Source organism: Hippoglossus stenolepis, chromosome 1 (assembly GCF_022539355.2).
Source record: "Hippoglossus stenolepis isolate QCI-W04-F060 chromosome 1, HSTE1.2, whole genome shotgun sequence".
NCBI classification, from domain to species: domain Eukaryota; kingdom Metazoa; phylum Chordata; class Actinopteri; order Pleuronectiformes; family Pleuronectidae; genus Hippoglossus; species Hippoglossus stenolepis.
Window position 1 is genome coordinate 3,598,412 of NC_061483.1, and position 22,883 is coordinate 3,621,294.

General features: G+C 42.6%; 1 protein-coding gene and 1 long non-coding RNA gene across 4 annotated transcripts; both read left to right on the plus strand.

The window, feature by feature from the left end:
* The first annotated feature begins 3,445 nt into the window (after window positions 1–3,445).
* LOC118103948 lies at window positions 3,446–6,133 on the plus strand. Of its 3 annotated transcripts, none has more exons than XR_004694986.2 (3): window positions 3,446–4,299; window positions 5,681–5,818; window positions 5,919–6,133. It is a non-coding gene; the product is annotated as an uncharacterized LOC118103948 (long non-coding RNA). The 3 variants fall into 3 exon arrangements; XR_004694987.2 differs by lacking the exon at window positions 3,446–4,299 and adding an exon at window positions 5,200–5,364; XR_004694988.2 differs by lacking the exon at window positions 3,446–4,299 and adding an exon at window positions 5,383–5,575.
* Window positions 6,134–6,972: 839 nt separating this feature from the next.
* Window positions 6,973–22,523, plus strand: LOC118103938 (NACHT, LRR and PYD domains-containing protein 14; the record flags this gene model as incomplete). The annotated part of the gene is given in 12 exon segments (XM_047340131.1): window positions 6,973–7,186; window positions 7,189–7,272; window positions 7,275–8,380; window positions 8,486–8,784; window positions 10,758–10,809; window positions 12,025–12,191; window positions 13,614–13,790; window positions 14,174–14,347; window positions 15,053–15,226; window positions 17,198–17,315; window positions 20,078–20,098; window positions 22,500–22,523. Coding segments are annotated over 12 exon segments (2,610 nt in total), but the record flags the coding sequence as incomplete, so codon positions are not given.
* Window positions 22,524–22,883: the final 360 nt, after the last annotated feature.

Below are 22,883 nucleotides of genomic sequence, written 5' to 3' on the forward strand. Positions count from 1 at the left end.
TCTCACCTTATTTTTTTATTGGCTAATCCATCGACCCATTATTCCATCCGTTAGTTGTGCTTCTCCAGATAATTAAATATCAATATAATAATTATTATTATTAACAATATTATAATAAGATAAAGCTGGGAAGTTTAAAAACATGATCAAAAATCTATATGAATTCATGTCCCTGATACAGTTTATACTTTGTTTGTATGGCTGTGAAAATGGGATTCAATTCCTTACTTTTTTTAAGTGTTAAAAAAGTATAATAAATATAAATCAAAGTTGAGTAGCATTAATTGGTTGGTTTGTTATACTGTAAAAACACTGACATGGCGTCCTGTCTGTAGTTTTGGGTAAAGGCCCCTTCAGGCTCGTCCCCTTCAGGGATCGGACGATGCTGTTGGCAGCCAGCAGGTCCGGCGGCTCCGTGTTCCTGCAGTGGGAGAACCTCAGCACCACCAGCAGCACCAGCAGCACCAGCAGCACCAGCAGCACCAGCACCACCAGCAGCACCAGCAGCCTCTCACAGTTCATGATGACACCGGGCCTCAGCAGAGCCCGACCCCACGGTGAGTCCATTTCCTCCACAGCCGCCCTCTCCTGTGTTTTTCCTTTGCAAAAGATTGGATTAGTTTTGTTCTTTTCTTGTCTGAAAGTCGCTTCATACAAACTAAAACAAAGTGCAACAAGAAGAATCTTTAAGTTTTCTAAAGAACGACCTCAATAGTTGTTAAAACTGAGAGAACAGACTCATGGAGGAAACACAGTGATTATGTTTCGTACGTTTATTCAAAAAGTGAATCAAGTAGAATACTTTCTTCAATATTTTGGGACTTTCTTGATACGATTGGGAGAAAATGAGACGCCTCAAATCCAGTTGATTCTTAACCATAAACATCAGAAAGGCTCATCGATGTTGTTCTCGTGTTTATTTCACATTGATTCATCGGAGTTAAAATCTCTCACTTCAATTTAGTCCAGGATGCTGATTTAGACAGATCATCATTGTCGGGGTGGGGGTTTAGACAGATCATATACCAGAACACATTCTCTTACCGACTCGGCCAAGTTACTAACTTCATTAGCGAACGAGCTGGGCCTGTCCGATCCATGGAGGCATAAATTCCACGACCACAAATCGTTCTCCTTTTTCTCACACGTCCACCACTCATATTCTCAAATAGATTGCTTTCTAATGCACATTCATGTGACTACCATAGTATTGGAATCTCAGACCATGCCCCTACTTCACTAGATTTAAGTTTTCCTCATCACAACCCCACCTTTAAACAATGGAGATTTAATTGGCATTTACTCACCAGCGACCCATTTGTAGACTCCTTAAGACCTAATATTACATTTTTTTTTTAAATAAATGACACTCCAGATATGTCGAGAGGAACCTTATGGGAATCCTCTAAGCAGGCATACTTAAGAGGCCATATAATCTCCTATACAACTCACCGTAGAAAATTAACAACAGCCGGACAACGAGAATTGTCTCAAACAATTCGGGAGGTGGATAGTAGCTATGCCAACTGCCCAGACGCATCACTTTACAAAAAACAATTACAGCTGCAGACTGAGTTCAACCTCTTAACTACGAATGAAGCGGAACTACAATTACACAAATCCAGACAATGCTCATTCGAATCAGGGGATAAAGCGGGCAAGCTTCTGGCTCAACAAGCTTCTGGCTGTAGCTGCGTCCAGGCGTATTAAATCTCCATCAGGTGTTGTCCTCACCGACCCAAAATCCACGAATGAAACATTTGCCACATTTTATTCTGCTTTATACACCTCGGATGGCACTCAAGTCAACTCAGATAATAAATTGAACACTATTGAGTTTCCTACAGTTGACAGCGAGGTGGTGGAGGATCTATGCAGGCCAATTTCTACAAATTGGTTATGAATGCGATTACAACTCTACAGAGGGGCGAATCACCTGGCCCGGATGGATTCACGGTTGAATTTTACAAGTCATTTGCTCTACTTCTTTCTCCACCTCTACGTGATATGTATGATGCGTCTTTGTCACTTGGTCTGAGCTACAGACCGGTCAGAAAGACCAGATGCCCTGAAAAAAGCTGCTCTGTTTGCTACATGTTGCTGCTGCTCTCTGGATCCTTTTCAAGAGGAATCCAGTGTTGGGACCTGGTATTTGTGAACTACAGTTCGGCCTACAAGTTTCAACTACTATTGGTCATTCTGGGCCCCATGACCCGTGAGGTCGCCGGTACAATATAAGCCCCTCTCTTCTTCCTCTTTCCGATTCCTCTTTCAACGCGACCCTCCGAGAGGAGCCCACCTCTCTGTCTGCACAAGAGGTGCAGCTTTCCACTCACCGAGTGAGGGAAACCTCCTCCAAATCCAAGCTCTTCCAACCTTCAAGCAGCGACGCCAGGTCCTGCCTAAACAACGAACAGCAAAACCGCTGCACCGCACATCAGAACCACGAAGACAGGAGCCGCAACCCAGCAAGACGACTTCACTGGACGAACAGCACAGCAACCTTTTTTTTCCCTTTTCATGGACGGGTAACACAACTGGCCTTAATAATTATACTAGGCTAAGCAAAGACTGTTTATTCGATTCCTTGTGATGTTTATAAGTTTGATTCGTGTTGCTGTGATATTTTGGTTTCAAGTTATTTGAAAGTTAATGTTAGTTATGTATGCTCTTCACTCTATGCTCTTTCTCTAACTTGGCACCAACACACAGACACACGCATATCTCAGCACCCATCTCTCTGACCCCCGCTACATGTCGTAAATATTCCAAAAGAGGGGGCGTTATCTTTGGAGTGGCCAGACGCCATTTTGGAAGCACGCTTACTCACACAGACACAGACACACACACACACACGCATACTCACATCCACATCTTTATATATTAAATACACTGTTAGTAATTTGTCTTTTTTCATTAATGCTGTTAGTAATTTGTGTTTTTTCATTAATGCTGCGTAAGTTAATTTCGCCGACCTCTACACTGTCAAGAACTCTATATCCTTCAACTTAGCTAACTATCTATATGGTAATTTTGGTTATAGTTATTAATTGAATTGTTAATCAGAGTTCCAAATTTGTAGTTAGTACTTTTATGAGACTTAATCAATAAATTGGCTATCTTTTCCCTTCCTTTGAAGGGTGGTGCCACAAGGTAACTTTAATCAATTAAAGTTATTATTTAATATTAATATTTTTAATATTAATATTCAATATTTTATTTTGATAACCAAATTTATTGAATGCCGAAAGGCACACCATTTTATGGTATCACGTTTAATGCATTATTGCACAACATCAGTTATCATCATAAATCACTATAACTCATGCAGGAAACTAGGAATCAATAAACTCAAGCAGATACAAGGACAGATCAGGAATCATATCTTTTGCTGTGGGGATTTTAATTCACATAGCACATTGTGGGGGAGAAAGACGGACACACATGGGGAGATACTAGAACAACAATTGGAGGATAGTAATTTAATATGTATTAACGACGGGAGAGGGACAAGGATAGATGTACACACAGGTAACACTTCAGCACTGGATTTGACACTGGTATCAAGTGAGGTGGCATGGACATGTGAGTGGGAAGTATGGGAAGACTCAACAATTGGAAGTGACCACTACCTTATATTCAGTAATATACACATAGGCTGGGAAGTAGAAGAAAGAGAAGTCAAATCTGTTAGATGAGAAAAGAAGGAAGCGTGAATCCTTCAGTATTATAACCAGAAGAGGAAGGACGGACTTTAATCGATGATTCACAGCCCAAAACTCAAACTCTCTGAGTCTGATTATCAGGAGAAGACGTTTAAAAGAACAAGTCTGGTGATATTTTATATATTTTTCTTCTTGTTGATATAAACATATTGTGTGTGCATCCACAGCCTGACACATCTCATGTGTTTGTGCCATAGAGCTCCATCCGCCGCTGGAAATAGTCCCCAACAAATGCACTGTTTCCTCCTGTGAGCGGCTGTTTCAGGAAGCTCCACTCCACAGGACAACGTGCTGAGTTTCACGTTATAACGTGATACAGATCTTCCCATTCTAGAGTCAAGAAAACTGTGATTCATACAATTTAGATCAAACACACTAGTGGAAACATCACTAGGATTATTTTATATTTAATTCAAAAGATGGATCCTTTCACCTGAGTCTTACACACTGCAGCTTTAAATGGTCTGTGAGCAACTCTCATATCTACTGTAAAGAGAGAGAGGAGGAGCCTGAGAACAGGGAAGTGTCAGACTCCATTTTCACTGGGATGAGCAGAAGGAAGAAAAGTGAGCAGGTGAGTGTGAACACAACTTTCTGAAGGTTTTACTGTCACACTGCCCCCACAGCCGGCCCGTCCATTAGGTGGTACAGGCCCAGGGCCCTGACAGAGTTCAGTTTCTCCACGTTCCACACTAGAGGTGTGGAAAGGTCTCGATTCTTAGATGCATCCCGATGTGGACTCTGCATCGATGAAGAGACTGAACTCAATGACTCGTGTTTTCCAATGCGTTCACAGTGTCAGAGGTTTCCACCGCAGAATAATTCTAACACCGCTGCTTCAGGACAGACGAACATTAAAGGTCCGGTCTGTGTCCGAGTCTCTGTCCGAGTCTGTTTCCTCCTCGGACCTGCGCTCACTTTACACTTTAACAGAAACACGGATCACAAGTTATCAGGACACGGACAGGACTGAGGTTCACTTTGTGTTGGTTTGATTCTCTACAGTTTATGAGACACATGTTTAAACTTGCGACACAACACGGGACGTGACTCACACACACACACACACACACACACACACACACACACACACACACAGAGTCACGTGATTTCCAAGGGGCAACATCCCGGGCTGAGCGATGAGGCCAATACGGAAGTACAAAAAGCTGCAGTTCACTGGGTGGCCACTTGAGGCTGGCTCCAAGAAGGAGTCAATTCCCATTGACTCCCATGTTAAAAAGCCCGACTTTAGAGCAGAATTAAACCTGTTTACAGCATGGTTCAAAAAACGGTTTTAGTCTTAATCACTTAGTTCTTCTTTCATGACAACTCTGAGGGGGGTGAATTTTTTTCTAACTCACTCGTTTAAATTATATAGAGGTTTGATATTATGAATAATTATCACTTGATGGACAGGTGACGTCACCGTTAGCTCGCGACTCCAGCTCCTAGCCTGTTGCCTGCTCGGCTTCACCTGAGCTAACCCCCGTCACTGAACACGACCTGAGTCTGTGGAGAGGTATATATACAGTCTATGGTGATTTCCAGTAAATGCAGAGAGGAGGAGCAGCCAGTGAAAGTGTTCAGTCTTTGTTTTAACTGTAACGAGCAGAGGGAGGAAACGTGAAGTCTGAGGCTGGTGAGTGTTCAGCAACATTAATATTATTCATTTATATTATTTTACTGTCACAGACTCTGAGTCAGTTTTCTACACGTGGACTGTGGAGAGAAGACGATTCAGGATGAACTTCTGTCAGTCAATCAACAGTTTGACTCGACGCTGTGATCGGCAGAGTCCAACACATTAAACCTACAACTGTCTCAGGTTACCGTGACAACAGGGACACAGTGTAGGAGCATTGACTCTGTTCTATTTGAAGAAACACTGAGTTTATGTACCTGGCTTCATTGTGTGTGTTTCAGCTCACAGTCAGTGTCAGTGTTTTTCCTTTCAGACTGAAGATGAGTGGTTATGAGGAGGAAGAGGAGGACAGAGCAGAGTCTCCAGTGTTCAGCTGTTTGTCTCTGAAGAGTGACCGGTCCATGGATCCTCCTCTAACCTTCAGTAATGAACCTGGACCCTCACACACAAAGTAAGAGACCTGCTACAAACACGTGAACCTCCAAACTGAATCCTCAGAGAATGAACCAGTGAATGATGTGTTCTGAATAAAAACATGTTTGTGTTTGCAGAGGTCAGGACCACAGACTGAGAGCAGAGTCTCCAGGGTCCAGCTGTGTGTCTCTGAAGAGTGACTGGTCCATGGATCCTCCTCTAAAATTCAGAAATGAACCTGGACCCTCACACACAGAGTAAGAGACTGTTTCTACTGTGACCTGCTCTGAAGAGGATTTAGTTTCCTCTAGTGTGGCCCCTGCATTAGGACACAGCTTCATTGAAGTTGGTGACTAATCTCTCAGAATCACTCAAAGAGCTCAGACCTCCACCAAGAACCAACACGCTCCTTATGAAACCACTTTGAGATTCACTAGAGACTCATTTTGATTTGGATCTGCACCAAATTCCACACACTCCCCGATCTGGTTCACAGACCACATCCTTCCACCAAGTTTACTGGTAATCTGTTCAGTGGTGTTTTATAATCCCACTAACGAACCAACCAACACACAAACATACAGGGTGAAAACAAAACCTCCTTGACAGAAGTAATGACAACCTGTGACTGGGACATGTGAGTTATCAGGAAATGTCTTCACAGGGAGAGGAAGAGGAGTCATGTTTCTGAGGAGGAGCAGTCGTCCTGCTGTGCTTCGTGTCAGGACGTCCTGAAGGATCCAGTCTCCACCAGCTGTGGACACTGGTTCTGTAGACAGTGCATCACCTCATACTGGGACCAGTCTGGTTCTTCAGGAGACTCCTCCTGTCCCCAGTGTGGACAAAGATCCAGAACAGGAGCTGGAGCTCAGACAGCCGGTCAGAGCAGCACTGTACATGTGTCTGCTGATGTCTTCACTTCTGACAACAGCACATGTTGTTTTATTTTGTTCCTTCATACAGCATCAACATTTAACATCGTTATAAAAGCACAAAGTTAAAAAGCTTTTATTTTCTGTAGTTTTTCTGTATCTGATGAAAACAATCAGCAGATTCTCAGATTCTCTGTCTCTTAACATTGTTTCTTGTCTTTCAGCAGATCGTGGTCTGCAGGAGGCTTTAGATGAACATAAGCTCAGTCTGAGGAGGAGATGTGAACATGTGACTGAAGGAACTGATGAAACAGGAAGTAGAACCCTCCTCAACAGGATCTACACTGAGCTCTACATCACAGAGGGACAGAGTGAAGAGGTTAATACTCAACATGAGGTGAGGCAGCTTGAGACGGCTTCCAAGATGAAGAGCCTCCACGACACTCCCATCAAGTGCCACGACATCTTTAAAGCCTCAACTGACCAGCAGAGCAGCATCAGAGTCGTCCTGACCAACGGCGTCGCTGGCGTTGGAAAACCTTCTCGGTGCAGAAGTTCACTCTGGACTGGGCAGAGGGTTTAGAAAACCAAGATGTGGGTCTGCTGACTGTGCTTTCGTTCAGGAGCTGAACCTGGTGAAAGACCAGCAGCACAGTCTTCTCACGCTGCTCCGTGTTTTCCATCCAACGTTACAGAAGCTCACGGCAGAGACGCTCGCTGTCTGTAAACCTTTGTTCATCTTTGACGGCCTGGATGAAAGCAGACCTTCTCTGGACTTCAACCACAGGGAGCTTGTGTCTGATGTCACACAGAGGTCATCAGTCAACGTGCTGCTGACAAACCTCATCCAGGGGAATCTGCTTCCCTCGGCTCTCGTCTGGATAACCTCCAGACCTGCGGCGGCCAATCAGATCCCTCCTGCATGTGTTGACAGGGTCACAGAAGTACGAGGCTTCACGGACGCCCAGAAGGAGGAGTACTTCAGGAGGAGATTCAGTGATGAAGAGCTGTGCAGCAGAATCATCTCACACATCAAGACGTCCAGGAGCCTCCACATCATGTGTCAAATCCCAGTCTTCTGCTGGATCAGTGCCACAGTTCTGGAGCACATGTTGACCACAGACCAGAGAGGAGAGCTGCCCAAGACCCTGACTGACCTGTACTCACACTTCCTGCTGGTTCAGACAAAGAGGAAGAACAACAAGTACGGTAAGGGACATGAGATGACTCCACAGCAGCTGACGGAGGCTGACAGGGACGTTCTTCTGAAGCTAGGGAGGCTGGCGCTTAAACATCTGGAGGAAGGAAACATCATGTTCCACCAAGAAGACCTGGAGCGGTGTGGTCTTAATGTCCCAGAGGCCTCAGTGTACTCAGGAGTTTGTACTGAGATCTTCAGAAGAGACTGTGTTATCTTCCAGAAATCAGTCTACTGCTTTGTTCATCTGAGCGTTCAGGAGTTTCTGGCTGCAGTCTACATGTTCCACTGTTACACCAAGAGGAACACAGAAGAACTCAACAACTTCTTGGGAACATATGGGAACACAGACAGTACCTTCTCCCTGGATGACCTCCTGAAGAGAACCATGGAGAAAACCCTCACCAGTACAAATGGTCATCTGGACCTGTTTGTTCGCTTCCTTCATGGCCTCAGTCTGAAGTCCAACCAGAGAGTCTTAGGAGGCCTGCTGGGTCGGACAGAGAACAATCCAGAGATCATCCAGAGAGTCTTAGGAGGCCTGCTGGGTCGGACAGGGAACAATCCAAAGATCATCCAAAGAGTCTTAGGAGGCCGGCTGGGTCGGACAGGGAACAATCCAAGGATCATCCAGAGAGTCATCAACAACCTGAAGGAGATGCAGAGTGATGACATTTCTCCTGACAGAAGCATCAACATCTTCCACTGTCTGATTGAGATGAACGACCACTCAGTTCATCAGCAGATGCAACAGTTCCTGACGTCAGAGAACAGGTCGAAGGAGAAACTCTCTGAGATCCACTGCTCAGCTCTGGCCTACATGCTGCAGATGTCAGAGGAGGTTCTGGATGAGTTGGACCTGGAGAAGTTCAACACATCATACCAGGGTCGACGGAGACTGATCCCTGCTGTGAGGAACTGCAGGAAGGCTCTGTGAGTCCAGACATGATCAATAACATGTTCAATCAGTGAAGATGAGTTCTGGAAAAAATACTCAGTGATAAATGATTCTCATTGTTTTGGGCAGCATGGTGTTGCAGTGGTCAACACTGTTAGTGCAGCCTTTCTGTGAGGAGGAGGTTCTCCTGGTGTCTGCAGGGTTTTCTCTGGGTTCTCCAGCTTCCTCCACAAAACCAAAGACATGTAGATCGGAGTTAGGTTGATTGGAGACTGAGATTCAGTGTCAGTTGAGATTGGTTCCAGGCCCCTGAGACCGTTAAAGGATAAGTGGCTACTGGCTGGAGTGTGTGTGTGTGTGTGTATTTATACATATGCATATTTAAATATATGTATCAAAATTAACGCGTTAACGCGGGATGATTAATTTGTGGAATTAAAGTGTGAATTATTTTAACGCATTAACGCATGCGCAGAACAAGCCGCTCCATGAACCCCCACTCACTCGCTCAGAGCGACACACGCAGTGAGATCAGAGCTCGTTCACGTGAAGCAGCCGCTCAGTGACTTTGTAGAAGTGAAACACAGAGTTTCTCTGGTCTCAGCTGCTCAGTGATCAGCTGCTTCATGATCAGAGCAGAAGCTGCAGCTGGTTTGTACCGAGCTGGAGTTTCTGTGTCCTCCTCCACTCTGCTCTCACTGGAACTAATAAACACTCATCACTAGTTATCAGGACCTGATCAGCACATGAAGTCACTTAGTGTTGGTTTGATTCCACAGTTTATGAGGCTGCATTTAAACATCATGAAAATGACTCGTCAACATGTTGTGCTCAGTACAACACGAGACGCTCACAGTCAGGACTCAGTGTTAAAATGAGCGACACGCAGACATGATCCGACTCCATCGATTCAGAACCAAACACATGACCGGACGTTTGTCACCTGAATCATCCCAATAAAAAATGAACTGTGAACGTGAACTAGTTCATTTTCATCTGCATGAACTGAACTTGGAACTCGTTATTTTTAAGGGTGAACTGGCTGAACACTGCTTCTGCAGATGGGCTCAGATTCAGATTTAACATTCACATTTAATTGTGTAAAGGTTTGGTTGTTTGTTTGATTTAAAAAAGAAAAGAAAAAAGTTTTATTCAACCATCCTATATTTGTTAAAAAAAAGAGCAAAGGCTAAGAAGCCCCGATTGTTTAAGATAAAGGTTCTTTGAGTTTGATAAAGAAATGTAATGTTCTAAATAACATCATCCTATGTTTGCTCAGAGGCAAAGCAAAGAGACAGCCACATTTAATTATGGTGTGGTATGTTTTAGTTAGATTTTATTGTATTTTTCAATCTTACTAACTATCATTTGGACTTGTCATCAATAACAAAACTAATGTTAAATGTATATATCCACCTTCTGTCATTTATCATTTATCTTTCTGTTTATCTGATTAATCAGATAAATCACAGCTTCTCTGTGTTTAGGATGAGAATCACTGACTGTTCCTTTAAACTGAAGAAGCAGAACTGGAAATATCGTTTATTCTTCTTTCTTGTCAAACTAGAATTACCACCCTGCATTTGTACGCCACCACCAACCAGTGCAGTGTCAGTCCCTCCAGGTTCCTGACATGTTGCATTCACAATAATATGAGGTCACTGTACCCTTTGACCTTTGACCTCTGAAATCTAATCAGTTTATCTTTGAGTCCAACTGGTCAAAATGTGAAGAAATCCCCTAAAGACAGACTTGAGACATCATGTTCAAGAGGCCAGAAACATGTTGTGTGACCTTGACCTTTGACCTTAGACCACCTGAATCTAATGAGTTCCTCTGTCAGTCTGAATGAAGGCTTGTACCAAATCTGAAAGGATTCTCTTGAGGAGGTTTTAACATGTTCATGAAGCAAAAAGGGGATTTACCAGGGTGAGGGTCACATGATCACGTTTTGTATGAATGTTGTGTTTTCCGATTTTATTCTAACAGATATTTTCTTTAATTACAGACTCGGTGGTTGTGGACTCTCAGAGACTCACTGTGAAGTCGTGGCCTCAGCTCTGAAGTCAGACCCCTCACATCTGAGAGAACTGGATCTGAGTGAAAACTACCTGCAGGATTCAGGAGTGAAGCTGCTGTGTTCTGGACTGGAGAGTCCAAACTGTCGACTGGAGACTCTGAGGTCCTTAAATCCTTCTTCACTTTCTTTCTTATTGGGTCATTATTTATTTAAATTGTCTCAGTTCTGCTCTGCTCACTGTCCCTCAGTCATCTGTCACTCACCCAGCCTGTCAGTCACGTCCACCTCATCAACTCCATTCACCTGCACTCACCTGCACCTGATCACTAAGAAAGTGTCAGTAAATAACATGTGGACTGAGGCCGAGCACTCGTCCTCCTCAGGTTTTCAAAATAAGACACATTCTTATTGAAACACGTTGGACAGTTGATAAGTATAGAAACAAACAGGAAGTGACTGTCAGGAGCCATCCCTACTTTAAACAGTGTTTAATTACACAAACCTGCTCAGTGACCAAACACACAGAGAAGAAGGTGATGAATGAAACAATGGTCCAACATGTCTGATCTGATATTTATCTTCAGGTCACAGACTGGACTGAGGTCAGCAGCATGTTGAGAGTCTGTGTTGACATGATGACGACCCACAACAACAGGACGACACATTCAAATATTCATATTTCTTTATCCAGGTTGAAGAGCTGCTGTCTGTCAGAGATCAGCTGTTCTTCTCTGGCTTCAGCTCTGAGGTCAAACCCCTCTCATCTGAGAGAACTGGATCTGAACTACAATGACCTGCAGGACTCAGGAGTGAAGGAGCTGTGTGGTTTTCTACAGAGTCCAACCTGTCGACTGGAGACTCTGAGGTCAGTTCACTGACTGACTTTTGTAGATCTCATATCTATAATACAGCATTTATACCCAATTGATCTCATTCAATTCTAATTTAACATAATTCCTCTTCATACATAGCTTGAATCCATTGATTAATTAATCTGTGACATTTTAAATATTCAGCTACTTGTTAAAACACATCTGAGTTTAGTCCTGGATTTCCTAAACTGATCTTCAGGACAGAGACCGGGTCCAAATAATATATTTTTACTGAATCAGGACTAGTTTTTAGTCCAACATGTCTGATTTCATATTCATCTTCCATGTTATGAGTCTGTGCTGACATGAATATTTGTATGTTATTTTCACACATGAATTCAGTTTAATTTACAGTTTAGTTTGATCCTTTATCCAGGTTGAAGAGCTGCAGTCTGTCAGAGATCAGCTGTTCTTCTCTGGCTTCAGCTCTGAGGTCAAACCCCTCTCATCTGAGAGAACTGGATCTGAGAAACAACGACCTGCAGGACTCAGCAGTGAAGGAGCTGTGTGGTTTTCTACAGAGTCCAACCTGTCGACTGGAGACTCTGAGGTCAGTTCACTGACTGACTTTTGTAGATCTCATATCTATAATACAGCATTTATACCCAATTGATCTCATTTAATTCTAATTTAACATAATTCCCCTTCGTACATAACTTGAATCCATTCATTAAATAATCTGTGACATTTTAAATATTCAGCTACTTGTTAAAACACATCTGAGTTTAGTTCTGGATTTCCTAAACTGATCTTCAGGACAGAGACCGGGTCCAAATAATCTATCTTTACTGAATCAGGACTCGTTTTAAGTCCAACATGTCTGATTTCATATTCATCTTCCATGTTATGAGTCTGTGCTGACATGAATATTTGTATGTTATTTTCACACATGAATTCAGTTTAATTTACAGTTAAGTTTTATCCTTTATCCAGGTTGAAGAGCTGCAGACTGACAGAGATCAGCTGTTCTTCTCTGGCTTCAGCTCTGAGGTCAAACCCCTCTCATCTGAGAGAACTGGATCTGAGCTACAACTACCTGCAGAACTCAGCAGTGAAGGAGCTGTGTGGTTTTCTACGGAGTCCAACCTGTCGACTGGAGACTCTGAGGTTAGACATCATGTTTTATTGTTAAAGGTTCAGTATGTAGAATTTAGTGACATCTAGTGGTGAAGTGTCATGTTGCAGCTGAACACCCCTCATCTCACCCTCCCCTTCCAAACATGAAAGAGAACCTGTGGTAGCTTCAGTTGTCATAGAAATTCAAAAGGTTTAGTTTGTCCAGTCTGGGCTACTGTAAAAAACCATGGCTGCCTCTGTAGAGAGGACCCGCTCCTGATGTAAATATAAAGTATGTAAATATAATTTAGTTAAATATAAATGTCTAATTTTAAGGTAAAGAAAACAACAATTAGTTTCCAACCAGTTCAGAACGCAGCAGCTTCTCACTGGTATTAAATGGCAACATCACATCTCCCTGATCCTCGCTTCTCTCCATTGGCTCCCTGTCCGTTTTAGAATTGATTTTAAGATTTTACTGATCACTTTTAAAGCATCTGGCCCCAAACTACATGTCAGAATTATTGAGCCCGTATGTTCCTGCACGCAGCCTTAGATCCTCAGGTGGATTCTGCTGTTCCAAAGTCCAGGTTGGAAATTAAACCGTGACCGTGCTTTTACCATCAGGGCCTCTCGGCTTTGGAACGGCCCCCTGAGGAGATAAGGCAGAGTCAGTGACTTCTTATAAATCACTTCCTAAAACACATTTTTATAGACTTGCTTTTATGTGATGTTGTGTTTTTACTGTTTTTATCATTTTCACCTTTTATTTACTTGTTCAGTTATCTCTATTGTCATTTTACTGCTTTTATGGGTTCAAGTTTTTATTTACTCTTCTTGCTTTGCTGTCAAAGCACTTTGTAAACTCTGTTTTTAAAAAGTACTATATCAATAAAGTTTATTATTATTTATCCAGGTTGATTCGCTGCAGTATGTCAGAGATCAGCTGTTCTTCTCTGGCTTCAGCTCTGATGTCAAACCCCTCTCATCTGAGAGAACTGGATCTGAGTAGAAACAACGACCTGCAGGACTCAGGAGTGAAGGAGCTGTGTGGTTTTCTACAGAGTCCAACCTGTCGACTGGAGACTCTGAGGTCAGTTCACTGACTGACTTTTGTAGATCTCATATCTATAATACAGCATTTATACCCAATTGATCTCATTTAATTCTAATTTAACATAATTCCTCTTCATACATAACTTGAATCCATTCATTAATTAATCTGTGACATTTTAAATCTTCAGCTACTTGTTAAAACACATCTGAGTTTAGTTCTGGATTTCCTAAACTGATCTGCAGGACAGAGACCGGGTCCAAATTATCTATTTTTACTGAATCAGGACTCGTTTTTAGTCCAACATGTCTGATTTCATATTTATCTTCCATGTTATGAGTCTGTGCTGACATGAATATTTGTCTGTTATTTTCACACATGAACTCAGTTTAATTTACAGTTAAGTTTTATCCTTTATCCAGGTTGGAGAGCTGCAGTCTGTCAGAGATCAGCTGTTCTTCTCTGGCTTCAGCTCTGAGGTCAAACCCCTCTCATCTGAGAGAACTGGATCTGAGTAACAATGACCTGCAGGACTCAGTAGTGAAGGAGCTGTGTGGTTTTCTACGGAGTCCAACCTGTCGACTGGAGACTCTGAGGTCAGACATCATGTTTTATTGTTAAAGGTTCAGTGTGTAGAATTTGGTGACATCTAGTGGTGAAGTGTCATGTTTCAGCTGAACACCCCCTTCCAAACATGAAAGAGATCCTGTGGTAGCTTCAGTTGTCATAGAAACTCAAAAGGTTTAGTTTGTCCAGTCTGGGCTACTGTAAAAAAACATTGCTGTCTCTGTAGAGAGGACCCGCTCCTGATGTAAATATAAAGTATGTAAATATAATGTAGTTAAATATAAATGTCTCATTTTAGGGTAAAGAAAACAACAATTAGTTTCTAACCAGTTCAGAACGCAGCAGCTTCTCACTGGTATTAAACGGCAACATCACATCTCCCTGATCCTCGCTTCTCTCATTGGCTCCCTGTCCGTTTTAGAATTGATTTTAAGATTTTACTGATCACTTTTAAAGCATCTGGCCCCAAACTACATCACAGAATTATTGAGCCTGTATGTTCCTGCACGCAGCCTTAGATCCTCAGGTGGATCCTGCTGTTCCAAAGTCCAGGTTGAAAACTAAACCGTGACCGTGCTTTTACCATCAGGGCCCCTCGGCTTTGGAACGGCCCCCTGAGGAGATAAGGCAGAGTCAGTGACTTCTTTTAAATCACTTCTTAAAACCCACTTTTATAGACTTGTTTTTAAAAAGTACTATATCAATAAAGTTTATTATTGTTATTCTTTATCCAGGTTGGAGGGCTGCAGCCTGTCAAAGATCAGTTGTTCTTCTCTGGCTTCAGCTCTGAGGTCAAACCCCTCTCATCTGAGAGAACTGGATCTTAGTAACAACGACCTGCAGGACTCAGGAGTGAAGGAGCTGTGTGGTTTTCTACAGAGTCCAACCTGTCGACTGGAGACTCTGAGGTCAGTTCACTGACTGACTTTTGTAGATCTCATATCTATAGAACAGCATTTATACACAATTGATCTCATTTAATTCTAATTTAACATAATTCCTCTTCAAACATAACTTGAATCCATTCATTAATTAATCTGTGACTTTTTAAATATTCAGCTACTTGTTAAAACACATCTGAGTTTAGTTCTGGATTTCCTAAACTGATCTGCAGGACAGAGACCGGGTCCAAATAATATATTTTTACTGAATCAGGACTCATTTTTAGTCCAACATGTCGGATTTCATATTTATCTTCCATGTTATGAGTCTGTGCTGACATGAATATTTTTCTGTTATTTTCACACATGAACTCAGTTTAATTTACAGTTAAGTTTTATCCTTTATCCAGGTTGAAGAGCTGCAGACTGTCAGAGATCAGCTGTTCTTCTCTGGCTTCAGCTCTGAGGTCAAACCCCTCTCATCTGAGAAAACTGGATCTGAGTAACAACGACCTGCAGAACTCAGCAGTGAAGAAGCTGTGTGGTTTTCTACAGAGTCCAACCTGTCGACTGGAGACTCTGAGGTCAGACATCATGTTTTATTGTTAAAGGTTCAGTTTGGTGAAATCTAGTGGTGACCTGTCATGTTGCAGCTGAACACCCCTCACCTCACCCTCCTCTTCCAAACATGAAATAGAACCTGGGGTAGCTTCAGATGTCATAGAAACTCAAAAGGTTTAGTTTGTCCGGTCTGGGCTACTGTAAAAATCATGGCTTCCTCTGTAGAGAGGACCCGCTCCTGATGTAAATATAAAGTATGTTAATATAATGCAGTTAAATATAAATGTCTCATTTTAGGGTAAAGAAAACAACAATTAGTTTCCAACCAGTTCAGAACGCAGCAGCTTCTCACTGGTATTAAACGGCAACATCACATCTCCCTGATCCTCGCTTCTCTCCATTGGCTCCCTGTCTGTTTTAGAATTGATTTTAAGATTTTACTGATCACTTTTAAAGCATCTGGCCCCAAACTACATCACATAATTATTGAGCCCGTATGTTCCTGCACGCAGCCTTAGATCCTCAGGTGGATCCTGCTGTTCCAAAGTCCAGGTTGAAAACTAAACCGTGACCGTGCTTTTACCATCAGGGCCCCTCGGCTTTGGAACGGCCCCCTGAGGAGATAAGGCAGAGTCAGTGACTTCTTTTAAATCACTTCTTAAAACCCATTTTTATAGACTTGCTTTCATGTGATGTTGTGTTTTTACTGTGTTTTTATCAGTTTCACCTTTTATTTACTTGTTCATTTATCTCTATTGTCATTTTACTGCTTTTATGGGTTCAAGTTTTTATTTACTTTTCTTGCTTTGCTGTCAAAGCACTTTGTAAACTCTGTTTTCAAAAAGTACTATATCAATAAAGTTTATTATTATGATTTATTCAGGTTGGAGGACTGCAGTCTGTCAGAGATCAGCTGTTCTTCTCTGGCTTCAGCTCTGAGGTCAAACCCCTCTCATCTGAGAGAACTGGATCTGAGCTACAACGACCTGCAGGACTCAGCAGTGAAGGAGCTGTGTGGTTTTCTACAGAGTCCAACCTGTCGACTGGAGACTCTGAGGTCAGTTCACTGACTGACTTTTGTAGATCTCATGTCTATAATACAGCATTTATACCCAATTGATCTCATTTAATTCTAATTTAACACAATTCCTCTTCGTACATAACGTGAATCCATTCATTAATTAATCTGTGACATTTTAAATATTCAGCTACTTGTTAAAACACTGAGTTTAGTTCTGGATTTCCTAAACTGATCTGCAGGACAGAGACCGGCTCCAAATTATCTATTTTCACTGAATCAGGATTCGTTTTTAGTCCAACATGTCTGATTTCATATTTATCTTCCATGTTATGAGTCTGTGCTCACATGAATATTTGTATGTTATGTTCACAAATGAACTCAGTTTAATTTACAGTTAAGTTTTATTCTTTATTCAGGTTGGAGGACTGCAGTCTGTCAGAGATCAGCTGTTCTTCTCTGGCTTCAGCTCTGAGGTCAAACCCCTCTCATCTGAGAGAACTGGATCTGAGCTACAACAACCTGCAGGACTCAGGAGTGAAGGAGCTGTGTGGTTTTCTACAGAGTCCAACCTGTCGACTGGAGACTCTGAGGTCAGTTCACTGACTGACTTTTGTAGATCTCATGTCTATAAAACAGTTTATACCCAATTGATCTCATTTAATTCTAATTTAACACAATTCCTCTTCGTACATAACTTGAATCCATTCATTAATTAATCTGTGACATTTTAAATATTCAGCTACTTGTTAAAACACTGAGTTTAGTTCTGGATTTCCTAAACTGATCTGCAGGACAGAGACCGGCTCCAAATTATCTATTTTCACTGAATCAGGATTCGTTTTTAGTCCAACATGTCTGATTTCATATTTATCTTCCATGTTATGAGTCTGTGCTCACATGAATATTTGTATGTTATGTTCACAAATGAACTCAGTTTAATTTACAGTTAAGTTTTATTCTTTATTCAGGTTGGAGGACTGCAGTCTGTCAGAGATCAGCTGTTCTTCTCTGGCTTCAGCTCTGAGGTCAAACCCCTCTCATCTGAGAGAACTGGATCTGAGCTACAACAACCTGCAGGACTCAGGAGTGAAGGAGCTGCTTGATCTAAAGCAGAGTTCAACCTGTCGACTGGAGACTCTGAGGTCAGTAGATGGTTGGAGTCAGTCCACGCTGCTTTCATCAGTATTTTACTAAACACAGTCAGTATCACAGTACAGATCCAGGGTCTGTGCTACCAAGCAGGATTTGTGGTTATCAGGTTAACTTCAGGTTTAGTTTTTTCAGTCCTACGAAGCTCGTTCACTTCTTAACGAGGTAAATCACCATGGAAACTTATGATGAACGGCTAACCTGCTCCAGGTTAAGTTGGAGATGAACCCGTATAAAAGCTCCGCCCACTGACCACAGTGACTCTACACTGTTGTGTGGTGCACACTCTCCTTAAAGGGACGGATAAGGGAAGTTTAAATCAACGTCTGGTTGGTTCAGTTGATCTCTAACTCACCCAGAACATCTCAATCTCTCCAGACTCATCCTGTCACCAAAACACCAGATGCACTCAGTCAGCTTCCTGAAGATAGGTCCATGTGTTTCTATTGAGGAGTGATGTCAGAGGTTTCCACCACAGTGTGTGTCCTCAGAGACAGTGTGTGTCCTCAGAGACAGTGAGACAGTGTGTGTCCTCAGGGTCGGTGTGTGTCCTCAGAGTCAGTGAGACAGTGTGTGTCCTCAGAGACTGTGTGTGTCCTCAGAGTTAGTGTTTGTCCTCAGAGACAGTGAGACAGTGTGTGTCCTCACAGAGTCAGTTAGACAGTGTGTGTCCTCAGAGACTGTGTGTGTCCTGAGAGTCAGCGAGACAGTGTGTGTCCTCAGAGTCAGTGTGTGTCCTCAGAGTCAGCGAGACAGTGTGTGTCCTCAGAGTCAGTGTGTGTCCTCAGAGTCAGTGTGTGTCCTCAGAGTCAGCGAGACAGCGTGTGTCCTCAAAGTCAGTGTGTGTCCTCAGAGTCAGTGAGACAGCGTGTGTCCTCAGAGTCAGTGTGTGTCCTCAGAGTCAGTGAGACAGTGTGTGTCCTCAGAGTCAGTGTGTGTCCTCAGTCAGTGAGACAGTGTGTGTCCTCAGTGACGTTTTGTCCTCAGAGTCAGTGTGTGTCCTTAGAGACAGTGAGAAGTTTGTCCTCAGAGTCAGTGTGTCCTCCATAGTCTTAGAGAAGTGTGTCCTCCGAGTCAGTGTGTGTCCTCAGACTGTGTGTCCTCAGAGTCAGTGTGTGTCCTCAGAGTCAGTGAGCTGTGTCCAGAGTCAGTGTGTGTCATCAGAGTCAGTGAGTGCCTCAGGTAGACAGGTGTGTCTCAGGACGTTTTGTCTCAGAGTCAGTGTGTGTCCTTAGAGACAGTGAGACAGTTTGTGTCCTCAGAGTCAGTGTGTCCTCAGAGACAGTGAGACAGTGTATGTCCTCAGAGTCAGTGTGTGTCCTCAGAGTCAGTGTGTGCCTCAGAGACAGTGAGAGTGTGTGTCCTCAGAGTCAGTGAGACAGTGTGTGTCCTCAGAGACAGTGTGTGTCTTCAGAGTCAGTGTGTGTCCTCAGAGACAGTGAGACAGTTTGTGTCCTCAGAGTCAGTGTGTGTCCTCAGAGTCAGTGTGTGTCTTAAGAGACAGTGTGTGTCCTCAGAGTCAGTTGTGTCCTCAGAGACAGTGAGACAGTGTGTGTCCTCAGAGTCAGTGTGTGTCCTCAGAGACAGTGAGACTGTGTCACATCCTGGGATTCAAACGTTTCTCATCAAGAATCTTCTTCTCTTCCACTGCTTGTTAGTAAACAACAGATTCAGATCTCGTGGCCTCGAGTTATTTATCTCGCTCACACATTATTATATCGTGGTCACGTAATATATTTTTACCTTTTCTGACGTTTGTTCTCCTCTGATTTTTATTATAGAACAGTTTGATCCTCGTTGTGAAAATGAGGCTCTGCTGTCAGTCAAACTGTCCATGTCTGTGATTGGTCATACGCAGTAAACCCCGCCTTTTATGTGCACGTGCTCACACAGTGAAACATGTCTTCACCTGTAACAGCAGTAAATCCACCTCTCAGGTGTCCACTCTGCACTTTGACATGCAGAGGAAACACACTTAGCTCTTAGCGTGTTCATTCCAACACGTGAACATGAAGCAGAGAGGAAGCTGCTCCACCTCTGAACAGGACTGAAGTCCCTGCTGCTCTTTATACTGGATGTGCTGCATCACTGACTCACAGCTGATGAAGTGAGTCTCTGGAAACACTGATGTCTTCTTCTCTCAACAGATGGAGGCGGTCTTAGTGAAGGTGAGTGTGAAGAGGACAGTGTGTGTGGACGGAGGCTGAGCTGTGTCCTGAGGATCCAGAGGCTGAAGCAGCAGCAGCTTGTGTGTAGAGCGGCTCTGACTGGGCCTTGTTGCTGGGAGGCAGAGTGGAGACAGAGCTCCAGAGGAATCAGAGGAGGTGAGCTGCTCTGAGATCAGCTGTCACACAGTGTCCAGTCCACCATCCTCCCTGTGTGTTCCTGTGGATGTGACACTTTATTTATTTATTGGAGTTCGACAGAGCAAAGCTGTTTTTATTTGGTGGAAACATTTGGTCCAAGCGGAGAAGAAACAAACCAAACTTTGATTTGGTTCAATTATCGATGACAGAAAACACAGGGAGAGCACGGTGGAGCGTTATAGATGCATGTTTCTCTGTGGACCAAACTTCTTTCTGTGTTTGTTCATATCAAACACTGGATATTTTAAAGTTAAAGAGGATTTGTATTATACAAATGTACAATTGCATTTTCAATAAATATTTCCTTTTGAAAAACTAAAACAGGTTTTCGTCTGTTTATTAGATAACAGGATGCTGTGCAATAAAGATGATGTTATCCCTGGTTATTACTATTATTACTATTATTATTATAATTATTATTATACTCATTGTCAGGTTGTTCTCCTGTCCCCTGGTGGCCAAACAACGGCTGAACAGACAGCAGGTATTGAAGTAAGTGTGTGTGTGTGTGTGTGTGTGTGTGTGTGAGGCCCCTTGGTTTGTGTGCAAGAAACATGGTTGAAACCAAATGTGGACTATAGAATCGTCAATTATACTGTGGTTATGTGTGATAGGGGGTATTCCATTCAGAGATGTCAGTAAGGGGAAAGAAGGAGAAGAAGAAGAATATATTGTGTTAGAAATATGGACAAAAGAAGGACAGTGTTGGGACATGGTATTTGCAAACTACAGTTCAGCCTACATGTGTAGTCAAAAGCCCAAGGCCGCATGTCCTTTGTTCTGGAGAAAACCAGAGCCTCCAGAACTCACGTCACACAGAGGTGTGAAAACCGACCGGGGACACAAGTTTCAACCACTATTGGTCACTCTGGGCCCTGTGACCCGTGAGGTCACTGGGCCAATATAAGCCATGTCCCCCCTCTCTTCTGTCTCTTTTCGACTCATCTCTTTCCACGAACCCTCTCAGAGGAGAAGGGTGGCTGTCCAGCTCACTCTTTTATGGAGGAGAGGTGGACAGCTCGTAGCTCACCTCACCAAGGAAACCTCCTCCCAATCCAAGCTCTACCAACCTTCAAGCAGGCCTGACCGGAGACTGCTAAACCTTTCCAAGAGGCAGCGACGCAGGGTCCTGCCCAACAACTCAGCATAAGAGCTGCATCGCACAGCAGAACCACAACCAGCAAAACGACTTCACTGGACGACGAACAGCACATCATGTTTTTTCATTAATGTTGCATAAGTAAATTTTGCCAACCTCTACACTGTCAAGAACTCTATATCCTTCAGCTTAGATAACTATCTATATGGTAATTTTGGTTGTAGTTATTAATTTAATTGTTGATCAGAGTTCCAAATTTGTAGTTAGTACTTTTATGAGACTTCATCAATAAATTGTCTATCTTTTCCCTTCCTTTGAAGGGTGGTGCCCCGAGGTAACTTTAATCAATTCAAATTATTATTTAATATTAACATTTTTAATATTAATATTCAATATTTTATTTTGATAACCAAATTTATTGAATGCCAAAAAGCACACCATTTTATGGTATCACGTTTAATGCATTATTGCACAACATCAGTTAACATCATAAATCACTATAACTCATGCAGGAAATTAGGAATCAATAAACTCAAGCAGATACAAGTACAGATCAGGAATCATATCTTTTGCTGTGGGGATTTTAATTCACATAGCACATTGTGGGGGGGGAGAAAGACGGACACACATGGGGAGATAATAGAACAACAATTGGAGGATAGTAATTTAATATGTATTAACGACGGGAGAGGGACAAGGATAGATGTACACACAGGTAACACTTCAGCACTGGATTTGACACTGATACCAAGTGAGGTGGCATGGACATGTGAGTGGGAAGTATGGGAAGACTCAACAATTGGATGTGACCACTACCTTATATTCAGTAATATACACATAGGCTGGGAAGTAGAAGAAAGAGAAGTCAAAGCTGTTAGATGAGAAAAGAAGGAAGCGTGAATCCTTCAGTATTATAACCAGAAGAGGAAGGACGGACTTTAATCGATGATTCACAGCCCAAAACTCAAACTCTCTGAGTCTGATTATCAGGAGAAGACGTTTAAAAGAATAAGTCTGGTGATATTTTATATTTTTCTTCTTGTTGATATGAATATATTGTGTGTGCATCCACAGCCTGACACATCTCATGTGTTTGTGCCATAGAGCTCCATCCGCCGCTGGAAATAGTCCCCAACAAATGCACTGTTTCCTCCTGTGAGCGGCTGTTTCAGGAAGCTCCACTCCACAGGACAACATGCTGAGTTTCACGTTATAACGTGATACAGATCTTCCCATTCTAGACTAAAGAAAACTGTGATTCATACAATTTAGATGAAACACAGTAGTGGAAACATCACTAGGATTATTTTATATTTAATTTCCAAAGATGGATCCTTTCACCTGAGTCTTACACACTGCAGCTTTAAATGGTCTGTGAGCAACTCTCATATCTACTGTAAAGAGAGAGAGGAGGAGCCTGAGAACAGGGAAGTGTCAGACTCCATTTTCACCTGGATGAGCAGAAGGAAGAAAAGTGAGCAGGTGAGT